The sequence below is a fragment of the Bidens hawaiensis genome, unplaced genomic scaffold, assembly GCF_021521415.1.
Source record: "Bidens hawaiensis isolate Kalapana, Puna unplaced genomic scaffold, B.hawaiensis_p1.1 tig00419494_1, whole genome shotgun sequence".
In the NCBI taxonomy this organism is placed as follows: Eukaryota; Viridiplantae; Streptophyta; class Magnoliopsida; order Asterales; family Asteraceae; genus Bidens; species Bidens hawaiensis.
Window position 1 is genome coordinate 84,849 of NW_027504880.1, and position 12,211 is coordinate 97,059.

The 12,211-nt window shown below is 35.4% G+C and overlaps 2 protein-coding genes across 2 annotated transcripts; both read left to right on the plus strand.

The window, feature by feature from the left end:
- Positions 1-349: 349 nt before the first annotated feature.
- On the plus strand, positions 350-2,930 carry LOC143609130 (double-stranded RNA-binding protein 2-like). The gene is made up of 3 exons (XM_077083976.1): positions 350-632; positions 1,583-1,802; positions 1,870-2,930. Exons 1-3 carry the CDS (start codon positions 387-389, stop codon positions 2,625-2,627), a joined length of 1,224 nt encoding a protein of 407 aa, XP_076940091.1. The 5' UTR covers positions 350-386; the 3' UTR covers positions 2,628-2,930.
- A 2,514-nt stretch (positions 2,931-5,444) lies between these two features.
- On the plus strand, positions 5,445-5,751 carry LOC143609125 (ubiquitin-like protein 5). Its single transcript, XM_077083972.1, has one exon. The coding sequence runs from the start codon at positions 5,511-5,513 to the stop codon at positions 5,730-5,732; it is 222 nt and encodes a 73-aa protein (XP_076940087.1). The 5' UTR covers positions 5,445-5,510; the 3' UTR covers positions 5,733-5,751.
- Positions 5,752-12,211: the final 6,460 nt, after the last annotated feature.

Consider the following 12,211-nt stretch of genomic DNA (forward strand, 5'->3'; position numbering starts at 1 on the left):
CTCCAACGGGGGCTCCAACACCCCCTTATCCAGTTTCTCTCTCTGTCACACGTCATAATATTATTGGCTGGAGCCCCCACTAAAGCCCTCATTAAAGCCCCCCACCCCTCAGCCTTGTCATGCGGGCGACCCGTTCCCAAACACACCCAATACAAATAGTACTCTCTCTCTCTCATTAGTTCGTTGTTATCTAAGCTCTCTCTCTCTTTCTTTCTCTCTCTCTATATCTATATATATTTGTATACGTATATAGACACACCAAATCAAAACCCTAGAAATTGATTGAGTGATGATCGGCATTACCGATCGACCGTTTAGTTTAATTAGAATTAGAGTTTGAGTTGCAGCAGATTTGTTTTGATAAATAATTGTTTTCAAATTTTGAGATGTATAAGAACCAGCTGCAGGAGCTGGCGCAGAGGAGTTGCTTTAACTTGCCGTCGTATGTGAGTATCCGAGAAGGTCCAGATCACGCGCCGAGGTTTAAAGCTACGGTTAATTTTAACGGCGAGACGTATGAGAGTCCTAATTACTGCACCACGCTGCGGCAGGCCGAGCATTCGGCGGCTGAGGTGGCTCTGAATGCTCTCGCGAGCCGCGGTCCGTCGAATTCTTTGGCTGCAAGGATATTGGTGAGCCGTTAGGTTTTGTTAGGGTTTGTTAATTGCTTGTTTAAGAAGTTAATTTAAATGAATTGAAGGAATTAAGGAAAGTGTAATTTAGTGTTGTTGTTATGGAATGGTTTTGATTTGTTGACTTTTAAGTACAGGTTTAGATGGATAATAGTAGTTGAGGTATCAGTAGGTAGTTGTGAGAAAAGACAGAAATGCCATGGCTGGTATTATTTGTTTGCAGTGAGATTCAGAGAGAGCTACACTTAGTCTTGTTCTTTAGTGCGTATATTATTTAAAGTTTGAGGTTATTGTTGAAGACAAGCTCCTGATTTGGAGCTGATGAGTCAGGAATGGTGTAAACGTACTGAGCTCGGCTCGTTGGGATTTACAAGAGTTTGAGCTCGGCTTGTTTCAAGCTCTTTTTTTATTTGAGGCTAGAGCTCAGATCATGAGTCGTTCTTTTAAGCTCGAATCTGGCTTGTTTATTATTTATTAATTAATTTATAAACGTGTTTAATTGTTTTTCTATATTTTGAGAAGAGCCTTAAATGAGCCTAAGCTCGGGTGTGCGGTGTGAAGTTAATACACAGAATTACAAATAGGTAAAACTTGCAAATACACAAGGCTCGAGCTAGGGCACGATAACTAAATGAGGTTTGTTTGAGGCTCAAGATTGGCTCGTTTTGAGCTTTTTACTGATCCGATCTCGAGTAGCTCGCGAGCAGGCGAGCAGCTCGGCTAGTTTGCACCCCTAGTCAGGAACGTGATGCAGAAACAGAATTTGCTTTGTTTTTAGGAATAACTGAGGATATACAACTTAATCAAGAAATAAGTATAATAATCTTGATTTAGTTAGAGTATGGATTTATGGAGTATGATTGAAAACTGGATACTCATGAAATGAGCAAGTTTGATGTTTTTTTATTATTCATGATATTGATTTTTTTTTTAAATTTTGGTACGGTCAGGATGAAACAGGGGTGTACAAGAACCTACTGCAGGAGGTTTCTCAAAGAGTAGGCGCATCTTTACCAACATACACCACCTTCAGGTCAGGCCTCGGTCATCTACCCATCTTTACCTGCACAGTTGAGCTAGCTGGTTGCACATTCACGGGTGAACCAGCCAAGAACAAGAAACAAGCAGAAAAGAATGCTGCCATGTCTGCTTGGTCATCATTGAAACTTTGTAAGCCATTTCATTTGATAATCTTATGTACTTAAAAACACAAATGACCCAGTTTTGTTCTGTTCAGTGACTCAACAAACCGAAAGCTCATCATTACAAAAAGGAACTCTTGAAGAACAGGAGCATGTGATTGTAGCTCGTGCGTTACAGAAGTTCAGATTAAAGGTGAGAATGTCCAATATACCCTTCCCGATCCCATTCCCGCCACTGAACCCAAAGCCACATACTGCACAGTCAACACCCTCCACAACATCAAAAATACTTCCATTAATATGCCCCAAAACAAACCCTAGAAACCGACCTCATGCTGCCACATCATCTGATACCGAAACAACATCCAACAAAACACCACAAACACAATTCAAAATCGAAACCCCGACAGCCACCCGACCCAACAAGTTCCCTGCAGTTGGGGCTGCTCCCTACATCCCGGTCAGCCATTTCCGAGCTCATCACGGGATTGCACCACCAGTCACCATACGCAACGCAGTCCCTGTTTTTGCTGTCCCATCTCTTCCCATTCCACATATGGGTATACCACCGCCACAGTTCAGGGCCATGCCGCCACCTTTGTGCGGTGTAGCGCCGCCAGTTACTGTGAGACAAGCAGTGCCGGTGTATTCCTCTCCCAATATTTCTAAACCTAACCCGCCTGTGAAGCCGTCTGTGCCCGTCTCGTTGCCGCCAGTAGAAGATAAAGGAAAAGATTCAGAATCTGCTACGAGGTCGCCAAAAACTGTGGCCAGCACAATCGGGGGGTTGTCAGCAATACGGAAGGAAGATGAGGCTAAATTGGAAGAGAAGGTGAAAGAGTTGCAAATTTGATATGAGGTGAGAAATGATTAAGAAAGAAAATGGAAAATTTAAATATGTAGGTGTTGGGCTACTGATGGTTTATATATAAATATATAATATGTTGACGGTGGATAGAGACGAGACCAGATACGAGTTGGCGGCTTGTTGTATTTTTGGGTCAGGTTTGATTGTATGAGGAAGATAGAACAAGTGGGTTTTGTACTGGTGTAAATGTGGGTAAAGGTAGAGTCTGAAAACCGAAATTGTTGTATAATTTTATGACTGGCTATGGCACAAAACTAAGTTGTTTTTTATGATATTGTTTTTGTTATTATGATTGATGGTGGAAGATCTCAAATCGCTGGTTTTTTGCAATGACTCAAGAGCCTGGGAATGGTGCTCGGATTTTGAACCGTAACCCTCTTCGCTACAACTGTCATCCGTGACCTCAAAAACTTATGATGCAGATGGTGTAAAGGGTCTTAAAATCTTGGTTGCAGTTGATGACCTGGATGGTAAAAGTCTAGAACAGGCAATTGCAGAAAACAACTCTTCGTGTTATCTTCTGCTCTAGCCCCTTTATGTGAGAATGACCACCATCATTGTGCCATAAGATGGTCGCGTGAATGACAACCATCACTGTGCCATAAAATGGTGCGACGTTGAGTTGAGATCACAATGTAGCAGTCTGGTACATTAATAAGAAATCATTAAAGTAAATAGAATCTGACATCTATTATATGACGAATGGTCGTTGAGATTCTGAGTCATAATCTTGTTGCGTAAGTTACCTTCCACGCAGCAGCATCAGTATTAATAATTGAAGGGTCTGCATTTTGAGTATATCTATATGGCGCATTCTGATCTGATTTTGATACGTGTTTCGGATTTGTGCCTAACTGTTATCTATAGATTTATCATTTCTACATTTTTTTAACAGCAAATCCTATATTCTAGGCAAAATACATGATAAAATGCAGTCTGCAGGCTTTAAACCCTTAAAACCCTTTGGTTATGAGGCATACATCTTAACCACTATGAAATCCCCTTATGACACCTTCTCAACATTGAAACCTCTTTACAGAAATAAAACATGTTTTCGAAAGCTGATTTTGTACTAACAAGAACTCGAAACATTTCATGGAATTCATCAAGTCAAATGGCAGCCACTAATAAAGCTCATAGAGAATTCATAACACTCTTTTATGACAATCTACTATATTGAATTATTGATAAGTATCTGATTACAATCAAATAGCAAATTCAGCTCTGAAGCATATCAAACCTTCAACAGCACATATAGAGTCGGTACAGAAATACGAGTTTTTGAATTGTAACAACATTGGGTATAAAAAATTGATTAACCTAAATAACCGACCCAAACAACGAACTCACGATTATGTTTTGGTTTTGGTTTTCTCTGTTTTTTCTCCTTTGAAAACCAAAAAAATTGGTTCCATTTCGGGTATGCCTTGCACCAAAACCAATCCGAATCATAAAACCAAACCACGACGAACATGTTCGATTGCTCGCTAATAGATTTATGGTCATAATTTGTTATTTTTACCCAAAAGATTCATAATCAATCACATTAATAGCTCGTTAACAAAATTTTAAGCTCAAACTCATTATTTCAGGCCAATTTTTTAAAACCTAAAAATCTCAAAGCTCAATCTTAATACATAAAACAAACCCATGACTTAAAGACCAAAAACTACAAGATCAAAACTAAACGGCTTTCTAAAACCAAAACTTCAGTTTTGATTCGATTTGAAACCAAAACGACCCATGCATACCCAAATTAAGGAGGAGCTAGGTTTGAGGTGCGCAACCCATACCTTACCCGGGGGTAGGACCTGGTATAGGATTTCTCCTCAAAGCCGTACTCGGAACCGGAACCGACCCGGACTCGGTGGAACCGAACCGGCTATGCAGTCGATATTGCCGATATATCACCGATATATCAGTGATATATCGGTTATCGGTGCTTTGGCGATATATAAGTTAGAATATCGGTTTAGAATATCGGTACCAATAATATCAACGATATTGACTGATATTTGACTGATATTGGACTAATATTTGACCAATATATCACCGACATTCCCGATATCAGTGTTTTAAGTCTTAATTATCAACTTTTAGTGTTAAATGTTATTGTTTAAAGTCTTAATCAATTCTTACTTGCTACGATTGTTAGTGTTTTATAATTTGCAAAAGGTTAATTTGTTAATGGTAGGAGACTATACCGAATTATTAGTGTTAAATTGATACACACACACACACATATATATGAATTTTACATGATATTAAAATTACCGATATCCCACCGATATCTCAGATATCGATCCTTGACCGATAACCGATATTTTTCCGCATTAACTGCTTAGTGAACCGGAAATACCCGGTCAAAACCCGACCCTACCCGAAACACGGAAAACCAGGTCAAATACCTGACTATGCTCGGAACCGGTTCCTACCCGACCCGGTTTTGATTTTTGTTGACCATACCCAGAACCAGTTCCTACCAGCTTCTGGATCTTGAAAATACCCGGTTTGTGCATCTCTAAGCTAGGTATACCGGTACCGAAAATACTTGGTTCAGTACGGTATAGTACCAGGCCAAATTCAGGAAGATATACGTACCATACTGAACCGTATCTTTCCCGAAACCTGAAAAGGTCGACACTGATACCCGGTACTATTTGCTTATCCCTGCCCCAAAGTAAAATATTACATACTTGAAAGCTGAGGGGGTCAATATGTAACTCCTCAAAACCAAAACTCATCCACCGCCTTGGATTTACACAAGGCATACAAATACAATACAAGTGGTCGTCAAATTGGGAATTAGGGTTTCAAATTACAAGTCCACGCTACCAATCGAATTGCAGGCGAAAATCAACAACGAAGATGATCGAGGTGGTGCTGAACGATCGGTTGGGCAAGAAGGTCCGCGTGAAGTGCAACGACGACGACACCATCGGCGACCTCAAGAAGCTCGTGGCGGCTCAGACCGGAACCCGAGCCGACAAAATCAGGATCCAGAAATGGTACAACATCTACAAGGATCACATCACTCTCAAGGACTACGAGATTCATGATGGCATGGGCCTTGAACTCTACTATAACTGAGATCATATGATTGATTGCTTGCAGAGTTGCAGGTATTATTAGTATTATGATAATATTCTGTTTGAATAAATTGTGTGTTTTAAAGTGTTGAATTGTGTAATACTGTAATAGTAAGCATGGAAGAATGAAACTATGCATGTGATTTGAATTTGGTGTTGGATACTTCGGTTGCTGAGTTTTAACGGTTTTTGTGGAAATATGCATGTTTGTTTGGTGTTTGGTTTTGGGATGTGAGCTACTCGAGATTAGTTCGTTAAAAGCTCTAATCGAGTCAACTTAAACTTGGCTTGTCCAAGCTTCGGTTATCTGACTCGAGCTGTCTCGCAAGCGTATTGTTTATGTAATGCTTTAATAATTATTATTTTGTATAAAATTAATAAAAAAAACGTAAATAATAATGTATATTATGTTTTATATAAAAAACATATAATTAAAATATATGCAAAAATGTAAGTATAGTTATAAGTAAAATAATTAATAATTAATAAATAAAAAACTAGTTGAGCTCAAGCGTGAAAAAGTACTCACGAGTTCAACTTCTACTTGAACTTTAGAAAGAGAGCTTGAAACGAGCCGAGCTCGAGCGTAGACAAGTTCAGGCCTGGCTTGCTTACACCCCTAGTTTACAGTAAAATGTTGTGTGATAACTTCTTATTGGTTGCAATAGAATTTTCATTGCGTTTGTTTAACATGTATCTTTGTTTTTGTTTGTTAAAGTAGTTGCATATTATATGTGATTGGATGTTAGTTTTTAAACACATCTTGTAGGTGACCTACAGATCTGGTATTTTTTGGCAAGATTTTTGTAAGGAAATAGAGATTTGGGTGTGGTTTTTTTGTGTGACTCACGGTGGTGTTACACGTTGGTTTATAGTTTCATTGTCTTCAACGATTTTGCTTCGCCAAGTGTCAGCCAGTGGTTGGTGCAATGCCTGATGACCCGCCGCTGTGGCGGTACACTAGGCAACGACGCTTTTGCTTCTAGTGTCGGTGGTTGGGGGAGATTGTATCGCCGGAGTGGTCGGTCGCTGGGAAAGCGACAACCAGCAGTCGGCTTCTGGTAGAGCTGAATAGGATGGAGCTATTATTTCAAGTCTTTTTAAAATTCAACTGCCTTAAGAAGCTTGTTGGGAGTTCTATTGATATTCAAGTCATAAAGGTATACAGTAATCATAACATTCGAATCTGAATTTACATACAATAGTTATAGTGTTCTTGAGAACCTACTTTACAAGATTTTAAAAATAAATCATATAGCTGTGATTTTTCCGTCAAGTTAGGCCCAACTTTCGTAAGTTATAGACCAATTTCGATTTCGTCTTTGTATTACCAGACGAAAATAACTTGGCCCCCTTTTGGCTCATCAAAGTTATCACTAAGATTTACATCAACTGTCTGCATAAATCTCTTTTTTCTTTTCTTCAACCATCCGGGCTGCAGAACTTGTGCCAATGGAAAGTCAAATGGTTATTAGCACATGCTATGATAAGCCCAAAACTATGCATTTGCTTACCTAGTGCAGTTGTAAGAAAATTTGACATCTAATTTATCATCTCTCATAAGTCTCAACAAAAAAATAGGGGGTCCTTATCTCAAAGTAAACAATGTACCGATGCGACTAAACACTGTAAATATGTTATCGATATAGACCAACTTGCATTCATTTGTCATAAAGAGCATATTTAGGCATAACATATTAAGGAAATTAGCTATTTATATACCAAATGAGCTGACACGGTTTGTAAACGAGTCGAATTTGAGCCAAGCTTGGCTCACTCATTTGCATCGTTTAAGTTGAGTGTAAACTTTAGTTTATAATCCTAGATGGTATTCCTATCTGGATTTTTCAAATCCCAAGCTTACACCGATTTAAGCCTGTTGGCTAGTTGCTTGGATCAGATCTGTTTATAAGTTCTCAATATGTAAAAAGGGTATAATCGTGTTTTGTTAAAATTTGAGAAAAATAAACAAGGTGGTTCATCAGGCCACCAGCTTAAGAGTTTTTATTTTACTGGCCGAGCCTAAGGTCTTACCTTGTAAAATAAACGAGCCAAGCCAAGCTTTCGAGCCTGTGCTATAGCTGGTGCGGCTTGATTTGCTCGTTAAGCGGCTCTAGTATGAAGAGCGAAAAGGATGATGCTGAATTACTGTTGGTGAACTCACATAAGTTATGGGCCGGGCTTGACCCATGAAAGTGCATGCTAGACTTATACATGTCTTGGGCTTGACATCCGCTCATTGTTTTGTGGCATATGGCTTTTATATTTGTTTCTCAGGTGTTTTTTATAGTTAACAGCCGAGTCAAATTTGTTCACGTGATATTTTATTTAATAGTAACGCAAGTTCTAGATCAGTCACTTCAGGTTACACAACAGTCTTCCCAGACTCTACTAATAGATTTGCTATTAATGGGATATCAGCGGGTATGATTGTTGTTTACAACACCAATGTTTTAAAAATCGGTTTTTTACTTGTATCAGATTGGGCTAAAAATGATATAACCGGTTGAACCGGGTTTATCGAGAGGTTCAACCGGTTGAATAGTTTACCTTATAATTTTCTATAAATGCAACTTCAACTCTAAAAATAACTCAAAAGTAAATGATTCTATAACAAAAAATAATCCAAAAGCTAATCCATATTAAAAGAAAATAATACAAAAGCACTCAATTTTAAAAATTAGTCATAAAGTTTGCACGTTTGAATGTTAATTGTTGGGTTAAAAGTAATTATGATAAAATATGGACCACAAATATAAAAAATTTCTTGGATTTAAAACCGGTATTTTAGAAAAAAACCGCCGGTACAATGTTCTAGCAAACTAGGAAAAATACTGGGCTCAAAATACCGGCCTACTGTGCGAAATCCGGTTTAACTGGCCGATTTGTACCGGTTTTTTAAAACACTGGTTTACACATTTTCAACATGAGATCAAAGACATTGCACGCCCCTTTAAGTCTACAACCATATAGTATGCATATACAGTTGCCGATGACCTACACATTTGATAATCACCTAAATCAGGCTTTGCAAAATACAAGGACTGAAATTGGACTTGTTAGATTCTGTGTCCTTAATTCAGTTTTCTATCATTTTAGTTTCAAAAACATATTTCTGTTGATGCAATATGATAAAAATTGTTAAAATTATTCATTATGCAATTTATGCATTTTAAAAAATAATCTACCTATTCTAATAAAGTAAAATAATTATGGACACTTGTCATATTTCGGTTAATTCTCACAATTTTTTCCCTTCAAAACTAAGATCTTGATTGACTTTAATATATGCAATTGATCAACAATTATTCACTTTCCTTTTATACTCTATTTATATTATATCTATACATTTTTATAAAAAAATAAATATTAACATATTATTTTATTATATATTCCAAAATACTTGTTGAGATCTGAAAATCAACAATAAATCATGTTTGTCAAAGATTAAAAAGAATATAATTTCGAATGTTATCATTAATATATTGTACTATTTATATTGTAGAAGATTGTAAATAAAAACAAAACTCAAATATGTTTTCATTTTACAAAGTAATTTTTTAATTATTAAATTATAAATATATACTTAAAAGTCGATTCATTTTTTTAAAATCAGTCAATTTATCTATTATTGTTGTTGTTGTTGTTATTATTATTATTGTAAATTGTCATATAAGTATATAAATTATAAATCTATGCTTTAAATCTATTCATTTATTTTTTGGTTAATTTGGTAAACTATATATGTGTTAAAATGTAAGGATAACATATACTTATCATATATATTTTCTTAGCTTTTTTTTTATCAAAGATTGTTTCGGATTTTTTGTGGAACTTAAATTTGATTTTTATGGGCCAAAAGTTGGCAAATAGATTGTTTGGTACAATTTAACTACATTTAGATCAAAATTTATTACGGGTCAAAAATGGGAAATCTAAGTATTTTTAAAAGGTTGAGAATACAAATAGATTTATCATCAAATTTGTTATGGGTTTATCGTGTTGACTTGAAATGTCAAACAGATGAAAGTTAGAATTTTAAACATGATTTAGGTTTCAAAGTTATTTTCAAGGGCATTTTTGAAAATAATCAAAAGATTTGGGATTTGGCAAATCGACTATTTTTCCTTTGACTATTAAAATTTAAGAAAAGATTGCGAACACTTTCGACATGCGACCCCCAGACCTATTAATGCTTCTAACTTTTATCAAATTTGAAATATTTGTATAAGCATTAACTCTTCCTTCAATGATGATCATTAACGTTGTATGGGAAGACTATGCTCAAATGAAGCAAAATAGTTATAAAATTGATTGGGTTAACATATTATTTTTTATGTTGTCATTATGACAAGGTCGAGAAGCTCACTGAAACTTATCAAAATCGTTTTCATGGTATAGCTCAGAAATACATAGTTCTTGAAAAGCATCCGTTGTTACAATTTAATGTTCTCTTTTCCTTCGATGGGTGGTAAATTGATAAATATATCAATAAAGATAACAATTATTTTATATATAGACTGAGTGGTTAGAACTACTATTATATGAGAAGTCTTATACTCGAAATCGGCTAATAACCAAAGTTTTTTCAATTATACATATATGACACTGAGAATGAAATTTTCAATGAAAAGAGCGTTCTCAGATACGTTTCTGCACGTGCATTTTTTTATTAAGTTCATTTAAAAAAATCATTTTATAATATAAATAAAATTAATTTATATACACATAGTATAGATACAAGCATAGATTTATTACATTTTTTCATATATGTTATGTAATTATTTGCTTTACTTGTAATTTTATAATTTGAATCATCCCGTGTGTGACACGGGCTCTAAAGCTAGTTAAGCTTATATTTAAATAAATATAACAACTAGCGTGTAGTTTCCGGTTTGTATAATTTCTCATAGAACTCCTAATTCTATAAATAAAGTAATGTGAGTAATTGTTCTCTAATAACTTTCAAGGTTTACAGCAATTTTGGTATCATTAAATTAATCCTCTTAATTAAATCTTCAACCTCCCATGAAACCACGTCTTTTTAAAATGCTAAACGTCAAGTTATCTTGAGTAGAATGGCGCAAGGACAAGTACCCAAGCAGCCTGATTCATATCATCCAATCAAATGAAGACACATTTTTTTTCCCCAAACTACTCAAAAGTAAGCGAAATTGAGTGGGTTGGTATTACAAGTTCCCGAATACAAACCCGCCTCTTGAACCATTACACACTCACACATGAAGGTTCGGGTAGCAGAACCCGAATTGCACTACCCAAGCCATCAACACTTTGTTTATTTGATCTTTTATAAAACTATTTTGAAGTTTTTGGTCATTTTGAAGTAAAGTAACGGAATTGTCTTCAAACTTTTATCTTCACTAAGCTGTCAAACAAATTGAAATGATTGAAGTTTATTTGTATGTTTAACCTCTTAAATCAATTTTATAGTAATTCAATTTTCTTAAAATAATTCAGACTATCAAATATTATGGTAATATCGTTTTCATAGTCATAAATAACGCATTAGTTGTTTTAGAAAATTAATAAATTGAAATAAACTTTAGGGGCAAATGTTTCCAAACCCATCTGTTTTGACACGTTATTTCTTTTGTTATCTCAGCCTTAACGTATTTGGAAGCTTTTGTGTTAAAAAATAATAACACAACGTTGTTGGTCCCCTTACAACTATACAAATTACTGTACGATGTAAAGAGTGATGGAGATATGAAACTGCCAATATTATATAATAATTGCATTGGTTTAAGATATTAAAACAATATAATTATATTTGTTTTATGTTATTAATTACTTACTTATAAATGTGGAATTCTGGATGTGGCCAAATGAAGCGGAGAAGGTGAGTGAGGGGTTGACTTGTAATGCACAGTCAAATGGGTCCTGCCCACTTTGATTGGCCTGTCACAGTATTTTGTTTTATTTCGTAACTTTACAAATTATTATTGATATAAATACAAAAATTTCACTCTTGCACACTGACAGACAGCTCAATAACTTGTATAAACAGAAATTTTGGACTCACTAATTTAATCCGCTGTAATGGGGCCGGACCAACCGGTCGAGAACTAGGCACATGATTGATTCCGTTCGAAGGGAACCAGTTTGTTAATCCTTTTTCTTAGAATTTCATTTCACGGGTTCATTTACTACTTTAGACTTCATATTAGTTATTTAAGTGTTCATAATTTACTAAAATTTCATATCAACACCAAATCATAAGTAAATCCGCAAATCTACATCAAATTGTAAATATTTTTTATTAAATTATTTAAGACAACATTCAATTTTAAAAAACAGTCTGACCAGTGGACTGGTAAGGCGACCAGTTTGTTGTTCAGTCATGATCAAAAACCATTGTGGGTTTCACTTCAATTACTTTTGGTTAATATTATTTAATTTATTTTTCTAGATCAAACAATGCACATTTATAGATGCATGTAACTATTGTTTCATGCTTTA

What these genes read in the sequence shown, in the direction of transcription:
- LOC143609130 (XM_077083976.1), top strand. Translation starts at nt 387, where the DNA reads ATGTATAAGAACCAGCTGCAGGAGCTGGCGCAGAGGAGTTGCTTTAAC. An exon ending in CTTTGGCTGCAAGGATATTG is followed by an intron (nt 633 to 1,582) that starts GTGAGCCGTTAG and finishes TGGTACGGTCAG; the next exon opens with GATGAAACAGGGGTGTACAA. An exon ending in TTGGTCATCATTGAAACTTT is followed by an intron (nt 1,803 to 1,869) that starts GTAAGCCATTTC and finishes TGTTCTGTTCAG; the next exon opens with TGACTCAACAAACCGAAAGC.
- LOC143609125 (XM_077083972.1), top strand. Translation starts at nt 5,511, where the DNA reads ATGATCGAGGTGGTGCTGAACGATCGGTTGGGCAAGAAGGTCCGCGTG.